This window comes from Martes martes, assembly GCF_963455335.1.
Source record: "Martes martes genome assembly, chromosome: 6".
Taxonomy (NCBI): domain Eukaryota; kingdom Metazoa; phylum Chordata; class Mammalia; order Carnivora; family Mustelidae; genus Martes; species Martes martes.
In genome coordinates this window covers 78,619,728-78,643,460 of record NC_137893.1, presented here as the reverse complement: position 1 = coordinate 78,643,460, position 23,733 = coordinate 78,619,728, and the positions used below count along the sequence as shown (strand labels likewise).

The 23,733-nt window shown below is 35.9% G+C and overlaps 1 protein-coding gene across 1 annotated transcript in view; it reads right to left on the bottom strand.

Annotated features, from left to right (window-relative positions):
- TBC1D32 (TBC1 domain family member 32) overlaps window positions 1-23,733 on the bottom strand; it is a 219,780-nt gene that overhangs the window by 142,534 nt on the left and 53,513 nt on the right. The window contains exons 17-19 of the mRNA XM_080805345.1: window positions 14,577-14,778; window positions 13,928-14,010; window positions 3,013-3,151 (exon numbers count right to left, since the gene is read on the bottom strand). Of these exons, the coding sequence (XP_080661471.1) occupies window positions 3,013-3,151; window positions 13,928-14,010; window positions 14,577-14,778 (424 nt within the window). The remainder of the gene's footprint in view (window positions 1-3,012; window positions 3,152-13,927; window positions 14,011-14,576; window positions 14,779-23,733) is intronic.

Here is a 23,733-nt window from a genome sequence, read left to right as displayed (position 1 = left end):
AATAATATCTTCTCAATGGTAATTATTTTTAGAGGAAATGTGATTTTTTTCTACTCGTTACATATATATATATATATATATACACACACACACATATATATGTATATATATATATGTATATCACAAACACACACACACACAAAGAATCCTCATCATTAACACACAGGTTTCTAAACAGTGTTGTAGAAGACCTTGGATAATTTGTTATGTCCCAAAGAGGGTACTATACATATATTCATGGTAAAGCACAAAAATATCACGCTTGGCAGAAAACAGAATATGGAAATAATAAACATTAAAAAAAAATTCCTTCTCAGATCTTAGTTATGACCAGGTTGGCTAATAAAATGACTGACTTCTAAACAAAGTTAACTAACCATTTATAATTTTTATTTTTTCAACATTCCATTAAAAGGATCTGTTTTAATCAAATTTTAAAAATATAAACTGTACGTTCAGATTTGAGGGCAAAAAAAAAAAAGTAGGAAGGAACTAAAAGATCATGGGAAAGAATTAGAGTTCTTCAATTTTCTGCTATTCATGTCTTTATAAGTTTGCTTTCCTTTTCTAATTTTATTACTTATATTTTCCACTTTCCTTCATTTACCATACATTCGTTCTGTAGTTAGATGACACACAGGTACAGAAATATGAATTTTTTTTCCTGCTTGCCCTCCCCTCTGTAATAACTCAAAAAACACCTTACACATCAGTCATCCCCACTGACTCTGCTGATTTTGATACTAGTAGCCACAGGAGCCTCCCAAATTCATATTAAGTACTGAAAAAGAAGAGGCAAAGCAAAACTTCAGAAAAGTTAGAGATGCTTGACTAAAGTAAGACTTAACTTTCAGGAACACTGTTATTTTTTTTTTCTTAATATTTTATTTATTTATTTACCTGACAGACAGAGATCACAAGTAGGCAGAGAGGCAGGCAGGGGGGTGGGGGGAAGCAGGCACCCCGCTGAGCAGAGAGCCCGATGTGGGGCTCGATCCCAGGTCCCTGGGATCATGACCTGAGCCGAAGGCAGAGGCCTCAACCCACTGAGCCACCCAGGCACCCCTCAGGAACACTGTTAAAGACAAGTTCTAGTCTTACTGCCTTCAGTAACTAGGTGTGAGCATTCACAGATCATTTTACAAAATGTGGGTCTCTACTTTCTCTTCAGCAAAATTAAGGAAATGGACTAGTAGCTTTGTTACAAGATACCAGAGACTCCAAATTTTCAAAAAATGTCCTGAATAGCATAAAGCATCATTAAAATATTGAATCATATTATAAGGTTGTGCATTACTGAGATTTAGGGAACAGTATCCTCTATTATAACCACAAGTGTGGTACAAAGGAAGGCTAAATTCTTTTAATATTCATAAATGTTAAAACAATGACATCTAGTCTTAGATATACTATCACAGTAGCAAAAGTTATGTATGCATAGTCTCAAGCATCTGAGAAAGAAAAATGTCTTTGAATTGCTTTAGTATTTTCAAAAATGTAAAAAAAAAAAACCACACACAAAAAAACAAAACAAACAAACAAACAAAAAAACCACCCAAACGGTTAACTAAGTACACAAGGAGATTCAAACTCACCAACAGAGAAATTCATATTAAAATGACAAATTCATTTATGTAAACTTAAAACTCCCAAGAACCTTAAATATTTACTATAGTCTGAATATTTGTGTCCCTATAAAATTCATATGTTGAAATCCTAAACCCCAAAGGTGATGTAGTGAATGGAACCTTGATTAGATCATGAGGCGGTTGAGTTCCCCAGAATAGGATTAGTACTCTTTCAAAAAAGATCCTGGAGAGCTCCCTAGCCCTTATCCATGTGAGGATACAATGACACATCTATGATCAGAAGAGGGCCCTCACCTGACCACACTGGCATCCTGATCATGGACTTCCAGCCTCTAGAACTGTGAGCAATAAATGTGTGCTGTTTACAAACCACACAATCTATGGTATTTTAACAGCCTAAATGGACTAAGACAATATTTGACAAGAAGTATCCACACCCCAAGATACTATACATATTAAACACATTAGCATGGAACCCAGGGATAAAGGAATACATGCGAGGTGAAATGGAACTGTGACTCAGAAATGACAGGGCAATCAAATTAATCAAGACAGACATCTTACATGCACAGATGAGAAGAGATCCCATAAACTGAGGTATATAAATAACTAAGTTCTCTATACTTGAGCTCCATTTAAATAAGAAATGAAAACACATCTGCACATACAAACCTAATATCATAAACCCATGAACTAATTTTCATATGTTTTATTTGTGAAGGGATGCTCAGAGCCCTCTCTCATAAACCACCTACTCTTCCAAGCAAAAACTCTTGAGTTATTTGTATTTTTACAGGTTTAAGCAAAAGCAAGAAATTAGAACTGAAGAACAAATAAAATGGTATTTACAACCTGGTAACCTAGTAACATCAATATACAACAGCTGCCAGAAACAAAGAAGACACAGTTTAAAAGCATACATATGATCCAAAAAGCCAGGAAGTTCAGGGATGTTTATGCTATCACAGCAAGAAGCTGAATACACCTCAATGAACTTCTGAGAAAGGGCTAAATTATGCTCGACATTTTAACAGTATCAGTAAAATCCCTCTACAAATATTTTTTTTAATGTGAGAACTAAATTCTTATTAACATGTGCATTTAAGCCCAATGAGGTTTATCCCCTTCCTGAAATTCCATCCAGTTTTAGTGTAACCAAAATTTATTATATTTATAACACATCTGGATGGTTAAATGTATTTTTCAATTCCATCTGGTTGCTTCCCATCCTGTAAACACATCCATAGATAGCAACATCAACTCTAATGCTTTCCTGAAAAAATATCAAGTTAAATACTACAATGCTATATGGCTTTTTAATTGAGGTTTAATAACCTCTTCTGCAGAGAAGACAGAATGATGTTCTTAATGGCTTTTACAACAACAAAAATTATTTTTGCCTGCGGCAGATGGTAATTCATACCTGTAATTTTTTTGCATATCGGTTGAACATAAATGTCACACATTCATTGATGGCACCTGTTCTTTGAAGAAAGAGTAGTCCTTTGGGAGTGGCAGCAAAATTTAGTAAATCATCTAACAAATTCTCTTCCCAAGCCATACTGAAACAGGTAAAAGAAAGGTATGCATTTCATTATTACACTCAAAACTGAAAAGAAAATAATTTCAGCTTAATACTGCTAATAAACTTACAGAGTACATACTGATGGCTAAGTATGTAGTTTAAAAAGTAAGATAAGTAAAAAGTATGGTTTCCATGAGAGTGAGTTTTTATTATATTTTCTATGCCAATAATTTTCTTCCACTTTAATCAAATGTTAACTACAGGTGTCAGCATTTTTATTACATCTAGTTTCTCTCATCTTCACTTTAATTTCATTCTCTTCTCCTACCATAATCTGCTGGGCCTGAATCCCCAAGTCCCAACTCTCCATTATTTTTATACTTTCTTTTCATTACAGAGTATCTGTCTTTCAACTTTATAAGGCATATCAGGAACAATACCCTTATTTTCATAGGTTTTTAATTTTACTTTTAGAGAATGACATTTTTTTCCTCAAAACACTTTTAAAAGTAAGGACAGTAACATCCTCCAGAGAAAAATTCTGAAATATTCAGAAGACACAGTTAATAGGAGAGTCAGAGCAAGAAATATGGAAATGTAGGAGGGGATATGAGCACTTCATTTGGAAGTACCAAAAGGAGAAAAAGTCCTAGTTGTCTGGAAAGAAACTTTGCATACAAAAATAGGCAAAAAAAACAATATCTACATGTATAGTGAAATTGTGAGTATGGAGATGAATGCCATTTTCCCCCAAGGAAGTATCAGAAGTCTGTTTTGAAAAGGATTGTAAAGAAATTTGAAATTTAAAATTGAATGATTAGTTCATGTTTTGACATCTATCCCTCTATACCAATAACACAAAGCAATGGCCAAAGATATAACCATGTTTAAATAACAAATTCCACCATGGACAGAGAACAGAAATACAAAGAAATAGAACTCTACTCTTAAGGTAAATGCAGGCAACAGAAACCAAATTTATTGTTCCAGTAGGATATAAAGGACTAACGGAATTAACCTCTGAGACACAAGACTAGTGTTAGACTCACTGCTTAAGACCTAAGATTGGATAAGACTAATAAAAGTAATATATATTTAACTGAATTAAAATAAAATTTATAACTTAAAAAAATATTACATATAGAGAAAATGTGAAAGAGGGGAGGAGCAAAATGGCAGAGGAGTAAGAGACCTAAATTTCATCTGGTCCCAGGAATTCAGCTAGATAGTTATCAAACCATTCTGAACACTTATAAACTCAACAGGAGACCATAAGAAAAGAATAGCAGCAATTCCATGAACAGAAAAGTAGCCACTTTCTGGGGGGTAGGACGTGCAGAGAAGTAAATCCAAGGTGATATTTGGGAAGACAGACCACAGGGGGAGGCAATAGCTAAGCGGGGAGTGGAACCTTCGCTGGGACACTGTGGTCTCAGGACCCTAAAGGTCACAGAAAGACCATGGGTGCCTAAGTGTGGCAGAGCTCTCAAGTATCAAGTGGGGAAGCCTGCTGCAAAGACAGAGTCAAGTAATGGGCTCTCAGCTTGGGGATGCCTTAAACCGTGATCGGCACAACAGCTGGGCCATTACTATTTGAGCAGGGACACAACAAGCGGCAGATCTAAGGACAGTCCCCTTCCTCCCTGGGGAGGATCAGCATAGGAGCACACCACAAGAATCTGCTTGGTTTGGAAACTCCAAACTGTGGCATGTGCCAGAGACAGAAACGCTTGGTCACAGGCCAGGTGAGCACACAGTGAGGCAGGAGATCAAGGAGACAGGAATGACTGACTGCTTCTCTCAAAGGGTTCAGCAAGGAGTGGGGCCCAAGTTCTTGTCTCCGCCAGGGCCAGAGACAATAGTAAAACTTACAAGCCTCAGAGACAAAGAGAAAATCCTGAAAGCCCTTCAGGACAAGAAGTCTGCAACCTACAATGGTAGAAACATTAGATTGACAGCAGGGCCAGAGATAGGGAGGCTGCTATTTTCATTCTCATCCTCCAAAGCTGTATGGAAAACTTTCTGGAAACAAAAGCTACCAAGAGCAACCCCAAGCAGATTACTCAGCCTGGCCCCTACCAAGGGCAGTGCAATTTCACCTCGGACAGACATTTAGAATCAATGCAACAGGCCCCTCCCCAGAAGACCAGCAAGAAAATGCAGCCAAGACCAAGTTTACCCACCAATGACAAGTGCAAAACTTCAGCACTAGAGGAATACAGCACATAGAATTCATGGCTTTTTTCCTATGATCCTTTAGTCTTTTGAAGTTAATTTTTTTAATTTTATTTTATCTTTTTCTAGGTTTCATTTAATTTTTCTTCTTTCCTTTTTCAACCAACATCTTATCAATTCCTTTTTTAAAATCTTTTTAATTTTTCATTGCTACAGTCATATTTTATTTCTTTACTGTATTTAACCTTATTTTTTGTATATACATAAGTTTTTCTTGCTTTAAAGATCTGGGATACAGTTTCTTCTAACAGACCAAAATATACCTTAAATCTAGTGTATAGATTTGTTCAAGTTTCCCAGCTGATCACATTCTCTCTTCTTTTTAAAATATTTTTGTTCATTTTTCAACCAACTTATTTTATCAATTCCTTTTCTAAAATATTTTTTAATTTTCATATTTATAGCAATATTCCATCCCTTCATCGTATTTCCCCTTATTTTTTGTATATATAGATGTTTTTCTTTCTTTAAACTTTTGAGAGGCAGTTTTTTCTAACAGAGTAACATACGCCCAAAATCTAGTGTGTGGCTCCGTTCTATTCCCCAGTATGATCACATTCTTTTTTTTTTCTTTTCCTTTCTTTTTGCCCCAATTTTGGGTCTCTTGTTTAGTGTGTATTTTACTGGGTCTGTTGTTACCCTTTTAGCATTTTATTCTCTCATTTATCTATTCTTCTTTGGACAAAGTGACAAAATGAAAAAGCTCACCTGAAAAAAAAAAAAAGAGAATAAGAGGCAGGACCAACTGGCAGGGACCTAATCAATATGGACATTAGTAAGATGTAGGAACTAGAGTTCATAATGACAATTATAAAGATAATAGTTGGGCTTGAAAAAAGCATAAAAGATACTAAAGAAACCCCTTCCGAAGGTACAAAAGAACTAAAATCTAACTAAGTTGAAATTAACAAGGCTATTAACGACATGCAATAAAAAATGGAGGCACTAACTGCTAGGATAAATGAGGCAGAAGAGAGAATTAGTGATACAGAACAACAAATGATGGAGAATAAAGAAGCTGAGATAAAAGAGAAGTGGACCATGGGGGGAGATTCGAGAGATAAGTGACACCATAAGACAAAACAGTATTAGAATAATTGGGATCCAAGAAGAAGAAGAAAAAGAGAGAGGGGGCAGAAGGAATACTAGAGCAAATTATAGTGGAAAACTTCCCTAATTTGGGGAAGGAAGCAGACATCAAAATCCAAGAGGCACAGAGAACCACTCTCAAAATCAATAAAAATAGATCAACACCCCGTCCTATAATAGTAAAACTTACAAGTCTCAGAGACAAAGAGAAAATCCTGAAAGCCCCTCAGGACAAGAAGTCTGCAACCTACAATGGTAGAAACAGCATTGACAGCAGACCTATCCACAGACACCTGGTAGGCCAGAAAGAACCGGCATGATATATTCAGGGCATTAAATGAGAAAAATATGCATCCAAGAATACTATATCCAGCTAGAAGGAGAGAAAAAAAGCTTCCAGGAACAAAAAAAAAAAAAAAAAAAAAAAAAAAAAAAAAACCCACAAAACTAAAAGATTTGCGAACACCAAGTCAGCCCTATAGGAAATACTGAAAGGGATCCTCTAAACAAAGAGAGAGCCCAAAAGTAACACAGATCATAAAGGAACAGAGATAATATACACTAACAGTCACCTTACAGGGAATACAAGGGCACTAAATTCATATCTTTCAATAGTTACCCTGAATGTAAATGGGATAAATGTCCCAATCAAAAGACACAGGGTATCAGATTGGATTAAAAAACAAGACCCATCAATACACTATCCACAAGAGACTCATTTTAGACCCAAAGACACCTCAAGATTGAAAGTGAGGGGGTGGTAAACCATTTACCACACTAATGGACATCAAAAGAAAGATGGGGTAGCAATCCTTATATCAGACACATTAGATTTTAAACCAAAACTATAGTAAGAGATGAGGAAGAACACTATATCATATTTAAGGAGTCTATCCAACAAGAAGATCTTACAATTTTAAATATCTATGCCACTAACATGGGAGTAACCAATTATATAAGCCAGTTAATAACAAAATCAAAGAAACACATGAACAATAATAAAATAATAGTAGGGGAATTTAACCCCCCCTCACTGATATAAACAGATCATCTAAGCAAAAGATCAACAAGGAAATAAGGCTTTAAATGACACATTGGACCAGATGGAAGTCACAGATATATTCAGAACATTCCATCTCAAAGCCACAGAATACACATTCTTCGCTAGTGTACATGGAAAATTCTCCAGAATAGATCACATCCTGGGTCACAAATCAGGTCTCAACTGGTACCAAAACATTGGGATCATTCTCTGAATATTTTTGGACCACAATGCCTTCAAACTAGAACACAAACACATGAGGAAAGTTGGAAAGAACTAAAATAAATGGAGGACAAAGAGCATCCTACTAAAGAATGAATGGGTCAACCAGGAAATTAAAGAAGAATTTTTAAAAATTCATGGAAACAAATGAAAATGCAAACACAACTGTCCAAAATCTTTGGGATACAGCAAAGGCAATCCTAAGAGGAAAATATATAGCAATACAAGCCTTTCTCAAGAAACAAGAAAGGCCTCAATTTCACAACCTAACCCTGCACCTAAAGAAGCTGGAGGAAGAACAACAAATAAAGCCTAACCCCAGCAGGACAAGAGAAATAGTAAAGATCACGGCAGATATCAATGAAATGGAAACCAAAAGAACAGTAGAAAAGATCAATGAAAGTAGGAACTGGTTCTTTGAGAGAATTAATAAGACTGATAAACCCATGGCCAGACTTATCAAAAAGAAAAGAAAAGGACCCAAATTGATAAAATCATGAATGAAAGAGGAAAGATCACGACCAACACTAAAGAAATACAAACAATAATAAAAACATATTATGAGCAACTATACGCCAGCATATTAGACAATATGGAAGAAATGGATGCATTCCTAGAGACATACAAACTACCAAAACTGAATCAGGAAGAAATAGAAAACCTGAACAAACCCAAAACCAGTAAGGAAATTGAAGCAGTCTTTAAAAATCTCCCAAGAAACAAGAGCTCAGGGCCAGACAGCTTCCCAGGGGAATTCTAACAAACATTTAAAGAAGAATTAATACCTATTCTCTTGAAACTGTTGCAAAAAAACAGAAATAGAAGGAAAACTTCCAAACTCATTTTATGAGGCCTACATGACCTTGATCCCAAAACCAGACAAAGACCCCATCAAAAAGGAGAATTACAGACCAATATTCCTGATGAACACAGATGCAAAAATTCTCACCAAAATACTAGCCAATAGGATCCAACAGTACATTAAAAGGATTACTCACCACAACCACATGGGATTTATTCCTGGGCTGCAAGGATGGTTCAACATCCACAAATCAATCAATGTTATACAATATACTAATAAAAGAAAGGACAAGAACCATATGATACTCTCAATAGATGCTGAGAAAACATTTGACAAAGTACAGCACTCTTTCTTGATGAAAATTCTTCACAATGTAGGGATAGTGGGTACGTACCTTAATATCACAAAAGCCATCTATTAAAAGCCTAAGCAAATATCACTCTCAATGGGGAAAAACAGAGATTTTCCCCTAAGGTCAGGAACACGGTAGGAATGTCCACTTTCACCACTGCTATTCAACATAGTACTAGAAATCCTAGCCTCAGCAATCAAACAACAAAAAGAAACAAAAGGCATCCAAATCAGCAAAGAAGAAGTCAAACTCTCACTCTCTGTAGACAGTATGATACTTTAAATGGAAAATCCAAAAGACTCCACTCCAAAACACTAGAACTCATATAGGAATTCAGGAATTCAGTAAAGTATCAGGATACAAAATCAATGCAAAGAAATCAGTTGTATTTCTATACAACAATAAAACAGAAAAAAGAGAAATTAAGGAGTCAATTTCATTTACAACTGCACCCAAAACTGTAATATACCTAGGAATAAATCTAACCAAAGAGGCAAAGAATCTGTAGTCAGAAAACTATAGAATACTCATGAAAGAAATTGAGGAAGACACAAAGAAATGGGAAAACTTTCCATGTTCATGGATTGGAAGAATAAATATTGTGACAATGTCTATGATACCTAGAGCAATCTACATGTTTAATGCAATCCCTACCAAAATACCACCAACTTTTTTCAAAGAAATGGAACAAATAATCTTAAAATTTAAATAGAACCAGAAAAGACCCCAAATATCCAGAAGAATGTTGAAAAAGAAAACCAAAGCTGGCAGCATCACAATTCTAGACTTCAAGTTCTATTACAAAGCTGTCATCATCAAAACAGTATGGTACTGGCACAAAAACAGACACATAGATCAATGGAACAGACTAGGGAGCCCAGAAATGGACCATCAAATCTATGGTAAACCAAACTTCAACAAAGCAGGAAAGAATATCCAATGGAAAAAAGACAGTCTCTTCAACAAATGATGTTGCAGAAATTGGGACAGCCACATGCGGAAGAATGAAACTGGACCACTTCCTTATACCACGCACAAAAATAGACTCAAAGTGGACGAAAGACCTGAACATGAGACAGGGATTCATCAAAATCCTTGAGGAGAACACAGGCAGCAACCTCTTTGACCTCAGCTCCAACAACTTTTTCCTAGACACATCGCTAAAGACAAGGGAAACAAGAGCAAAAATGAACAACTGGGACTTCGTCAAGATAAAAAGCTTTTGCACAGCAAAGGAAACAATCAACAAAACCAAAAGACAACTGACAGAATGGCAGAAGACATTTGCAAATGACATATCAGATAAAGGGCTAGTATCCAAAGTATCCAAATCTATAAGGAAATTGTCAAACTCAACAGCCAAAGAACAAATAATCCAATCAAGAAATGGGAAGAGGACATGAACAGACATTTCTGCAAAGAAGACTCCAAATGACCAACGGACACATAAAAAAGTGCTCAACATCACTTGGCATCAAGGAAATACATATCAAGACCTCAACGAGATACCTAACCAGTCAGAATGGCTAAAATTAACAAGTCAGGAAACTACAGGTGTGGCAAGGATGCAGAGAAAGGAGAAGAGAAAGGGAACCCTTCTACACTGTTGGTAGGAATGCAAGCTAGTGTGGTCACTCTGGAAAAGAATATGGAGGTTTCTCAAAAAGTTGAAAATAGAACTACCCTACGACCCAGTAATTGCACTATTGGGTATTTACCCCAAAGTACAAAGGTAGTGATATGAAGTGGCACATGCACCCCAATGTTTATAGCAGCAATGTCTACAATAGCCAATCTATGGAAAGAGCCTAGATGTCCATCAACAGATGAATGGATAAAGAAGATGTGGTATACACACACACACACACACACACACACACACACACACACACAGTGGAATATTACGTAGCCATCAAAAAACGAAATCTTGCCATTTGCGATGATATGGATGGAACAAGAGGGTATTATGCTAAGTGAAATAAGTCAATCTGGGAAAGACAATTATCAGATGATCTCACTGATATGAGGAATTTGAGAAAAAAGACAGAGGATCACAGGGGAAGGGAGGGAAAAATGAAACAAGATGAAACCAGAGAGGGAGACAAACCATGAGAGACTCAATCTCAGGAAACAAACTGAGGGTTGCTGGAGTGGAGGGGGGCGGGAGGGATGGGGTGGCTGGGTGATGGACACTGGGGAGGGCATGTGCTATGGTGAGCACTGTGAATTATGTAAAATTGATGAATCACAGACCTATATCCTTGAAACAAGTAACATATGTTAATTAAAATAAAATAAAATAGTATTACATATAATGAAATGCTTCTGTATGTATAACACAGGCTCTAAAAGTGGGGCTTTGGCAAGCCATAAGCCTAGGGCAACAGGAAGCCATAGACAGAGCCTCATTTCTAGAAATGAGCACATGATCAATTTATTTTTTAGTTCTTTAGGTCTGTGATATTTACATCATCACTGACAGGAGCCTCAAAATTCCAATACAATATTTATTTAAAATATGACCATAAAAAAAAAAAAAACATTAAACTGGACAGGAAAAAATGAACAGAAAAACTTAAGTAGGGAGAAACAGTAGGGGAAGAGGGGAAAAGTAGGGAAGGAAACAAACAAAAACAGATTCTCTTAATTCCACTACTAGGTATTTACCCAAAAAATGCAAAAACACTAATTTAAAAAGATATATACCCTATGTTTATAGCAGCATTATTTACAATAGCTAAACACAGAAGCAGCTAAAGTGTCCATCATTAGACTAATGAAGAAGAGGTGGTATGTATATAAATGTGCATGTGTGTGGTGTGTGTGTGTATATATATGTGCGCACACACACATGCATAATGGAATAGTACTTAGCCATAAAAGAGAATGAAATCATGCTACTTTCAATAACATGGATGGAGCTACAAAGTATAATGCTAAGTGAAATATGATAGCTGGAAAAAGACAAATACCACGTAATTTCGCTCATATGTGGAATTTAAGAAACAAAACAAATGAGAAAGGACAAACCAAAAAGCAGACTCTTAACTCTAGAGAACAAACAGATGGTTGGTTACCAGAGGGGAGGTGGGTGCGGTGATGGGTGAAATGGCTGAAGGGATTTAAGAGTAACACTTACCATGATGAGTACTGAGTAATGTATGGAATTGGTAAATCACTACACTGGATACCTTAAACTAATATAACACTCACTATATGTTAATTAAACTGGAATTTTTTTTAAAAAGGAAAAGAAACATATTAGGAATCTGCTATGTACTGGCATTAGGATACTCTAGTTAACTAACACAGATGGTTTTACACTCAAGTTTAACCAAATTATGAAGGAACAAAGAATGTCTATCTCATACTGACTTCTCAATTAACACAAAAGAACAGGAGACATTCAACTCTATGAGCTAACTGAACTCTGATGATGAAAATTAAATTAATAGTTCTGACTCTATATATCATCAAAAACCTATAAAATCTTTTATTTCTAAGACTTTAATATCATATTTTGAGAGATCCTCCCTTTCCCCCAGAATCAAGTTTCTACATGAAGCACGTTCCCCAGTTTAACACTGCTTGGCCCTCCTAATCATTAACTCGTCCCCTAGAAAGGACTCAGGAGATTTGCGGAATAACCTCAGAATGCCTAGCTAAGCAATGCCTCTCTCTCAGTCTACTTGTTTGTGATACAGCTACCTGTAGGAAACACACATTCTGCTCTGTTCTACTATGTAGTTAAGTCTGATCTTTGTAAGCTCTGTTTTAGAGGGAAGCCTACAGCTGTCCACGGCCAATGTGACAGAAGGGTAAATCTAATTCTTGAGATCTTAGGAACCCTCTGTTATTCAGTGTTTTGATTTGTTTGACTTCTTTATCATTATTACTCGGTTCACAACTCGGGAGGGAAGGAGTGGCATATAATTTACTAGCTCCTTCACACTTTAACTTTAGAATCTAAAAATATCACTGAGAGTAAAATGTATAAACTGCATTAATCATGTTCCCTCTTCTAGCCTATTGACCATACTATTTCTTCCATCTGAAATAATGTTCAGTATTTAGTCAATTAACATCTGTGGAGTTCTTGTGGAAAGATTTCCCCACAACTTCTTATGGAAAGACTCCCCCACAAGGTGCCTCCCAATGGATCCCACATGGCCCCACAATATAAATTTAGCATATTATATTGCCATGTTGTATTTACTTATTCTACAGGACACAATAAGCTCTTAAGGCATACAGGTATCCCCAGAAGTCAAAGCACTTGGTCCAATATATAGTGGAATGAATTAGAAAATGAATGCATAAATGAAATGAAAAATGACAAATCATAGAAGATTTCAAAGAAAACAGATCTGGGGTGCCCAGGTGGCTCTGTCAGTTAAGCGGCTGCCTTAGCCTCAGATCACGGTCTCAGGGTCTTGGCATGGAGCTCATGTCAGGCTCCCTGCTTAGTGGGGAATCTGCTTCTCCCTCTGCCACCCCCACCACCCAACCCCATTCCTGTGTTCCCTCTCTCTCTTAAACACATAAATAAAATCTTTTCAAAAAAAGAAAAGAAAAGAAAACAGATCTAACAATTACCTCAAAAACTGCAGAAATGTTCTCCCCTCCTCTCTCCCACACACACACAAAATGGCAATGGATTTAAGTTTGTGACAACTATCAATAAAAATTAACTATTTGTTAAACCATTATACTGTTAAGGAAATGAAAAAGACTTTTTGCTTGACTTCTTTAAACTATATCTACCTGAAATGTTATTTTTAAATTTTTCTTAAGAATATCCCTTAAAGCAAGTATTGTAAGTAATGCTAGATATAAGGGACAAATATGACACGATCTTTAAAGTTCCCCCACATATAATTTTCCTTAACCCTATACATATACATTTACCTTCCTGTATTTTCTTTTTTTAGTTTTTATTTCAATCCAATTAATTAACATACAGTGTGATATTAGTTTCAGGTGCATTTTTGCTACACTATTCAATTACATCCTCATTTAAATTATTTCAGCAAATGCAGAAAAACAGGTAAGTTTAGTTAATTGTGCTTACATGTTTTGGGATTCCTGGTTTACTGAAGAAACAGAATCCAAAACCTTTACTGGAGTAGGAATTCTTTCTGATAGCAAACTTGTCTAAAATACAACAGATTACATTATTTTTTATTGACAGCATTATTCATAAGATCTCATGATACATTTTTACAGTTGATCCTTAATATAATTAAAATTAAATTACCTTCAAATTTTAAGTTATTTGGTTTTTACTTAAATATCATCTAAAATTATTTTTAAATGAAGTACATAAATGCGGGGAAAAAAGGCTTAGTACTAAAACATACTACATTTGACTCTTGCTACATTATAATCTCCAGTGTCCATAACAAAGCCCCAGCTGTCCGTAAAAATCGCTCAGAAATAGCTTCCGAAAAAGAATGTCAGTTTATACAAAGATAATTATCTAACGTCTCTCCTACCAGAAGAAAAGACTTTGAAGTGCCCAGTTTGGTCCTAGAACTTTGCCCTCGTAGGAAATGAGGTGAAGTCATCCTGTACCAAATTAAAAAGCATTATGTTCCCTAGAGTACTGTGATGCTAAGAAAATCATATTTGCCCCAGTAAAAGATTTAAACTGCATTACAATAGTGACTATATTTGAAATAAAGATTTGCAGAGAGGAAAAAAAGACTGAAATTTCTTACCTTCTTCCATGCCTTTGCTATAGACTCATGCAAACAATAAGGAATTAACACCTGTAAGCCTTCACATGTACCATATATTTGACGACACACAGAAATAAAAGCTCCTTTAACCACAGGCAACATTTCCGATCCAGAAAAAATAGAAATATCGTCATCAAGAAGTTTTTTCGAAAATTGGGCAATTATATGAGCACCTGTAGGGCTAAAACACGACAGACTAAAAGTGATTCCAAGGTTATAAATCATAACCTCTTAAAGTAGTACCAAAAAGTCTAGCCATATCACAAACTTTGCATTTGCTTGGCTCCTCTTTAGTTCTCTAGCTGTTCTCTAACATGTCAACATTCCTGTTCCCACACATGTATAGATAACTGTCTAATAAGGAGAGCAATTTCAGGAGACAAGAGGAAGGAATACACAGAGAGAAAAAAGCAAAATTATACACTTAAAAAGCTATAGACATCATGGGCCCAGGGCCATATGTAACTTCACTTGATTGTAGTAAAAACGTAATTCTGAGCTCCCATGTCATTAATAGGACGTAGCTCCTTTATTTCAGAGGCTGGGACACTTTAATAGTAATAATAAGAAAATCATAGTAAATACTTAATCTTCCAGGCATTGTTCTAAGTATTTTAGATGTATTAACTCATTTAATCCTTACACTAACCCTATGAAGTAGATATATTCTTCATTTTTTAAACAGGTAATATAGTTAAAGCTTACAGGAGTTAAATAACTTTAAAAATATCATATAGCTAGTAAGAAGTGGAGCCTGGACTCAAACCCAGTGTATCTAGCTCCAGAGCAGCACACTTTACAGTCAGCTGTGGATAGGACAGGATTCTGACTCTCCATGTATCCCTCCACCCATCCTCCATAGTTCCTACATTTTACCAGTCTTGTTTTATCTATTCCCTGACATTTACCTCTACCCACCTCTACTGGAATATTATAGGTTAAATGTCAGACAGTGGTTAAGGTTTCTATGTTACATGCCAATACCCCAACTAACAAAACTATAATTTTTAATATTATCTGATAATTCACCCATATCAAGATTCTCCTGATTAGATACTCCTTATAACAGATTTGTATAAATCAAAATTCAAACAAGTTTCACAGAGTACATTAAGTTACTGTGATCATTTAGGCCCCCTATTTTCTTTTATAACCATGCCATTAATTTGGAGAAGTGACGTAGTTTTCCTACCCATTCTTTATTTGCATAATTGTTTCACCATGCTGTCATTTAATGTGTTCCTCTACTTTTCCATATTTCCTATAAATTGATAATTATATCTAGAGGTTTAAAGTTCAATTTCTTCTTTCTTGGCCGAACAACTTCATAACTGGTTGCTATTGTGTACCTTCTACTGCATCATTTCATTAGATACAGATCTGGTTGTCCCAATTTTAATAGTACTAAAAAACCAACTGGTCAGATGGTATGAGCCTGAACTGTCCAGTGGGAAGTTCTCCCCACATCAAGCCTTTCACCTAATGGTTTTAGCACCAATTCATGATAATTTCCTAAATCAACTATTTCATTAGGAGTTACCAAATGATGATTTTTAATTTTTTCTATAAAGAACTTTATCCTCAGTAACTTAAGAGTTATATTAAAATACAGTTTGTACAGGGGCACCTGGGTGGCATAGTCAGTTGTGTCCAACTCTTGGTTTCAGCTCAGGTCAGGAGATGGAGCCCTGCATTGTGCTCCAAGCTCAGCACAGACTCAGCCTGAGATTCTCTCTCACTCTCTCACTCTGCCCCTCCCACTCATACTCATGCTTGCGCACTCACTCTAATCAACAAAAACCTTTAAAAAAAAAATGGACTTTGACAGGAAATTGAAAAAAAGAATCTGAACATTTTTAATCAATTTGCAAAATGATGAGTCGGTGTCTTCATAACCTCAATGGATCACTGACAAGGGTTTGGTTTTTTTTTTAATTTTAGTGTATTTTTAAAATCATTTTTGTATGCTTTATGTATGTCAATCATTAAAGTCTTTTTTTTTTTTTTTAAGATTTATTTATTTATTTGACAGAGAGAGACACAGCAAAAGAGAGAACACAGGCAGGGGGAGTGCAAGAGGAAGAAGCAGGCTTCCTGCCAAGCGGGGAGCCCAACGCAGGGCTCAATCCCAGGACTCTGGAATCATGATCCAAGCTGAAGACTGAGCCACCCAGTCGCCCCTAAAGTCATTTTTTTAATCCTCAAATTATCCACCTTAAACCAGTAGGAGGTCCCTTCTGGTAGCCTGGGGTACTTTTGACACTATGTCTTTCGTCTTAGATAATTTCCTTACTTTCTAGAATGGTAAGATATCTCAGGATCACCTTGCATATTTCCCAGCCCAATCCAGAAACAACTACCTTCAAGGATCCCTTCCTCCTTTTGCAAGATAAAACAACAATAACAAAAATTTAGATATTTAGAGACCACAACCTGGGTGCCAACTCATTGTTAAGGGGTTGTCATTATTTGTAGGTCTCTTTAGTGGTAGTTCTGAGAAAAGCATAAGAAAAGTAAATTAATACTTATATTTCCATTATGAATTTAAAATTCAAGTTTAACTTCTTTAATTCTCTATTCTAATTCCTTATGATGCTCATTATTTATTTGCTTTATTTTAGAGTATGTTCATAATAGTTTCAAAACATACTGATAGCAGTTTAAGATTACTTTAAGAATTTTTTCTTTCAACCTTATGATGTATCCCACTAGAAATGTTCAAATCAGGTCACTTGAGGTAATTCTTTCCTCTGCATGGGTAGGTCACTAACTTGCTTGGTGGTTAAATTCAATTATTCCTATTTGTCTGAATTTCTTTGAAATGTGAATTTTTCTTTTTTTTTAAATTTTTCTTTTTTATTTAACTATTACATTTAGCATGTAAAACAGCTACATGATTCTGAAGTCAAATTTAGGTACAATGGAGGTATAACCCATATATCTTCCATCTCTACTTCCCTATCCACATGTTCTTCTCTCTTCCTCTAAAACTTCCTTTTCAGTTTACCCTTTTACCACTCCTTTTGAAAAATATCAGTATTTTATTTATTCATATTCCCTCCTATTATATAAAAGGTAGCATTCTAAAACATCCTTTAGTGTTTCATTTGTTCACTTAGATATCCTGAAGATAACTCCGCAGCAATACATATAAAAATTCCATGTTCCCATTGCACAGCTGCTAAGTGCTCCTTTGTGCAAACACAATTTAATCAATCAGCTTCTTGTTATTGGAAATTTGAGATGATTCCTGTCTTTTACCAATATAAATAATTAATCAGAAACAACCATAGCACAATGGTGATTCAAAAGAAACTGATAGTTAATGTCTTACCTGTTTAATGTAATCTGTCTAATCTGTTCAAGGTAAGGGAAACTAGTGAATCATTGAACACACCAAAAACTAATAACGTACTATAAGTTGGCTAGCTGAACATAATAAAAAATTTTTTTAAATTTTAAAAAATTAAAAACAGAAATACTAATGATTGGGGAAAAATTCACTACACAACTGCATGTCTATATAGCAAAAAAAACAAACACCCTCTTGACATACTAAATGCAAGTGAAGGGAATTTTCAGAAGGCTTTTACAGTTGTCAAGGAAAAAAGAAAGGATGTGACAGTAACAATGTTTTGGAATCTAGAAAGTAGAAAAAAAGAAGTAACTCAGAACCTGGAAAAACTGAATGATCAGCCACAATATAGAAAACAACACAATTTATTTCATAGAACCTCTCAAAAAAGTCCAATTGGTGGTAGCAACTATCTCTGGAATTAGGGGTAGAAGTGGGACTGAAAATAGAAGAGCCGCCACCTAAAAGTCAACTTAAAAAGAAGTCTGACAAGTCTCCCTTCCACATTCCATGTAGCCACCCCCATGGATCTTTTGGAAAGTAGGCAAAGATCAAGAACAGTTGAGAGTACCACAGGGTTAAATCAAAGCTTATACAATAAAACTTGAAAACCACTTTCTCCACTCAGTCATCTTTTCCTGCTAGGCTTTTACTCTCTGTAGACAGCTAGCTATAGGAGTCTTCTCTATGGAATCTGACCAGAACAAAGACTACAGAGGCCGATATGAGAGGTTCCCCAAACAAATCCATGACAAGATTCCCTGACAGCAAAGGCCACAAGTAATGAGGTCCCACGTTCCTACACAGTTTTCAAACAGCTATTTACCGACTTGTAAGTATTTGAAGAAATCTCTAATCTAAAATCTGAAGCTAAGAAAACAAATAGAAAAATCAATGTGGAAGGAAAAAAGAAAATGAAAAATGAGAACTTTGTATCTTCACAGTTGTAAGAGAATTTAAACTCATGAAACAAGAAAGAATAAGATAGTAGAATAAGAATGTTCTCTTATAGAAAAAATATAACTTAAGAAATGCAAATCTCAATCTGAATCTAAGGGCTAGAAAATAAAGCTGAGGAAATTTCTTAGATGGTAAAAAACTTAAAAAGCAAGCTCCTACAGGGGGGGATCCAAGGTAGTGGTAGGAAAAGTCCTCCTCCCAACAACACACTCAATCTACAGCTACATAAGATCATTTCCCTGTGCAGAGAGATCTAAAAACTAAATGAACTGATTCTCACAACAAAGGATTAAAGGACCATATCAAAACAGGAGAAGTAGAGACACAGTCTCCCAAAAAACACCCACTCATGACATGGCAACACACAACAAGAAGGGATCTCACCACACAGATGCATCTCCCAGAGGAGAAAAAGTTTGGTACCCCACATTGGGGACCCCACTCTTAGGATGTACACCAGAGAAATAAACCCACAGAACACCTGGCTTGAAAAACCAAAAAAACTAACACTAGGGAGTCTCAAAGTGCTATAAAGAAACAGATTCCCCTCTTAGAAGGATTGTGGTCTCCTCCAAGACCTAGCAAAGAAACAGTAGTCTGGAAAGGCCCCTAGACTGTATGTAAAGGAGACTTATTTGCTAATGTGGGGGCACTGGCCAGAGAGGCAGGGGACAGAGACAAATGAGGATGGTAGATGCCACAGACGCACTCTCCACGTGGCCTACTAGCACGCAGCCTACTAGCTACCACCACCTTGCTGGTACAGCAGGCATGAGCTTTTGTGGCACTTGCTGAGTCCAGGTGGAGAGTTGCAGTACTCCCCAACTTCCCAGCTGGAACACGAGCATGAACTGTCAGGCCAGTCTCCTATTCCCAACCTAAAGCCAGAATACAGACAAGGCACTCTCCTGTTCCATTACAGAAGCCCATGGAAACATACATTCAAGATATTTTCCTGTTGTCTTTCTAAAGCTAGCTAAATGTGCCCTGTTCTCTATACCTTCTAACTGTCTTGCTCAAGCCAGCAGATGGACACAATCCACACTCTTTGACTATCTCGCCCTGATGGCCAAGAGGGCTAACTATCCAGAGCTCCACCAGATTATAACAACTGGAAAGACTTTTCTTGGCAGGCCATCAATCCCAGGGCCCTGCACAAACAGCAAACTGAAACAATCCCAGTCTTCCTATGAAAAAGGCCCATTTACTCAGCCTACAGCTCTAGCCTCAGGAACAGGCTTCAGGTTTCCCACACATCAAGAGGCTAAGGAGGCACTCCAAGGGAACAAAAGCAGGGAAACACCATCCTCACACACCCCTTTGGCCTCACTACAGCTGAATAAGACTCCCCAGGGAAGATCATAAATATTCACCTGGAACTCAGATTTTTGCGACTTACACTCAGGGAAAATCTCCATATCTGACCTGGAGGCCAGCAATGATTACAAATGTGACCTCAGAGGACTAAATATATTTGCACACTTTCAAAGCTGGCCTGAGGGTCTGGCTTTTAATCAGACTGAAACTGGGTGCTATGATCCCCTTCGATCATGGATAGGCCTTGGAAAGCCCTCAAAAAGGGGGCATATTAATAATAAACCAGACAATAATAAACCAAGGCTACTGTTTGAAGACTGAGAAAAGTGCATCCATTTCACCTAATACATAGGAAAAAACAGAGCCAAGCCAAATTAGGAAACAAGAAACAAAAAAAACAAAAAACAAAAAAACAAAACCTCAGAAAATGACATGGAGATAAGTACCTGATTAAAAAAAATTCAAATTAATGGTCATAGAGATGCTCACTGAAATCAGAAGAATGGATAAACACAGAACCTCAATAAAGAGATAGAACACATAACAAAGTACCAAGCAAATGTCACAGACCCAAAAAACACAAAAACTGAACTGGAAAATACAATAGAGGTGTTGAACAGAACACTGGATAAAACAGAAAATAGATCAGGAAGCTGAAAGACAAAGCAATGAAATACACCAAGACATAGTAAGAAAAAAAAATTAAATAAAGATAACCTAAGGGATCATGGGACAACATCAAATAGAATAAAATTCAAATTCACATTATAAGGGTCCTAGAAGGAAAAGAGAAAAAGGTGCAGAAAACTTATTGGTAAAAATAATGACTGAAAACATTGCCAACCTAGGAAAGAAAACAGGCATCAAGGTCTAGGAAACCCAGAGTTCCAAACAAGATGAACCCAAAGAGAGATACACCAAGACACATAATTAAAATGTTAAAAGTTTCAAAGTTGAAGAGAGAATCTTAAAAGCAGCAAGAATAAAACAAATTGTTATGTTTTATAAATGAACAAGGGAAACCCTATAAGGATATCGTAGATTTCTCAACAGAAACTTGGCATGCTATAAGCAACATAGCATACTCAAATTCCTGAAAGGAAAAAACTTCCAAACAAGAATATTCTACTGGGCAAGGTTATCATTCAGAATTGAAGATAAAGGATTTCCAAACCGGCAAAACTAAAGGAGCTCATCACTACTAAACTAGCCTTGCAAGAAACCTTAAAGGGACTTTTTAAAGCTGGGGGGGAAAATGGCACTAATTGCAAAATATATGAAAGTAAAAATCTCACTAGGAAAGGTACAGATAAAGTTGGAATTGTTACTTATAAAGCTACTAAAAAGGCAAAACACAAAAGTAGTGTAATTAATTACAACTACAATAATTAGTTACAGGATACATAAAATAACAAGTTGTAAAAAGTTGAATCAAGGGGTGCCTGGGTGGCTCAGTTAAGCATATGGCTCTTGATTTCAGTTCAGGTCTTGATCTCAGGGTTCTGAGTTCAAGCCCCACACTGGGCTCCATGCTGGGCGTGGAGCCTACTCAAAAAACAACAACAACAAACAAACAAACAACGAAAGAAAGAAAGAAAGAAAGAAAGAAAGAAAGAAAGAAAGAAAAAATAGAGGGATATGTGCTTAAAAAAAAAGCTGACATCAAAAACATAAAATATGGTAGAGAAGTAAAAATGTAGAGTTTTGGAATATGTTCAAATTTAAGTTTCTATCAATTTAAAATAGATAACTATATACATAGGATGATACATGTGAACCTTACAATAACCACAAAGTCTGCAATAAATGATGAGGGGTATTACATAATGATAAAGGGGTCAGTCTAGCACAAAGATATAACATAAATATATGAACCCAACATAGAAGCACCAAAGCATATAAAGCAAATATTAAGAGACTGAAGAAGAGAAACTGACAGTAATACAATAATAGTAGGGGATTTTAACATCACAGTTATTACAGATCATCCAGACAGAAAAGCAGTAAAGAAGTAATTGGATTAAATAATGCATTTGACCAGATGGACTTAACAGATCTATACATGCGTATATGTATACATATATATGTATATAAACACGCACATGCACACACATACAACATGCTATCCAAAATTCAGAATACACCTTCTTCTCAAGTGTACATGGAACATCCTCCAAGACAGATAGCACGTGAGGCCACAAAGCAAGTGTCAATGAATAAGAGTTAAATAATATCAAGCATCTTTTCCAACCCTAAAGGTATGAAACTAGAAATCAATTACAAAAGGGAACTGGGAAAACTATAATTATGTGGAGATTAACATGTCACCAAACTACTATGTCACAGAAGAAATCAAAGATGGAAAAATACCTAGAGACAAATGAAAACAGAAATACAACATACCAAAATCTGTGATACAATAAATGTGGTTCTAAGAAGAAGTTCATAGCAATACTCAACTCTCTCAAAAAAAGGAACTATCAAACAATTTCACTTTATACCTAAAGGAACTAGGGGGAAAAAAATGAAGCCCAAAGTTAGAAGAAAGTAATAAAGATCGGATCAAAAATAAATCGAGACTAAAAAAGTGATAGAAAATATGAACGAAGCTAAGAGTTGGTTCTTTGAAAAGATAAATAAAATTGATAAGCTATTAACTAAACTCAACAAGAAAAAGAGAGCTCAAATAGTCAGAAATAAAGTAAGTTATAAATGATACCACAAAAATACAATGGGATTATAAGTGACTACTATAAACAATTATAAACCAACATATTAGACGATGTAGGAAAAAAAATGGATAAACTCCTAGAAACAATCTTCCAAGTCTGAATCATGAAATAGAAAAAATGAACAGACTGATTGCTAAAACTGAACTAGTATCAAAAACCTCCCAAACAAACCTCCAAGACCAGAAGGCTTTTTCAGTGGTGAATTCTACCAAACATTCAAAGATTTAATACATATTCTTTCAAAAGTCCTCCAAAAAGATGCAGAGAAAGGAAAGCTTCCAAATTCATTTTATGAACCAGCACTACCCTGACACCAAAACCAGACAAAGACACCACAAAAAGAAAATTACAGGCCAGGGGCGCCTGGGTGGCTCAGTGGGTTAAAGCCTCTGCCTTCAGCTCAGGTCACGGTCTCAGGGTCCTGGGATCAAGCCCTGCATTGGCTCTCTGCTCAGCGGGGAGCCTGCTTCCCTCTCTCTCTCTCTCTCCGCCTACCATTCTGCCTACTTGTGATCTCTCTCTCTGTCAAATAAATAAATAAAATCTTAAAAAAAAAAAAAAGAAAGAAAGAAAATTACAGGCCAATATCCCTAATGAACATAGATGCAAAAACTCTCAGTATCAGCAAATCAAATTCAACAATACATTACAAGTATCATACATCATGAACAAGTGAAATTCATTCCAGGAATGCAAGGATGGTTCAACATCCACAAATCAACATGATATACTATATTAAAAAAATCAAAGATAAAAATCATATGATTATCTT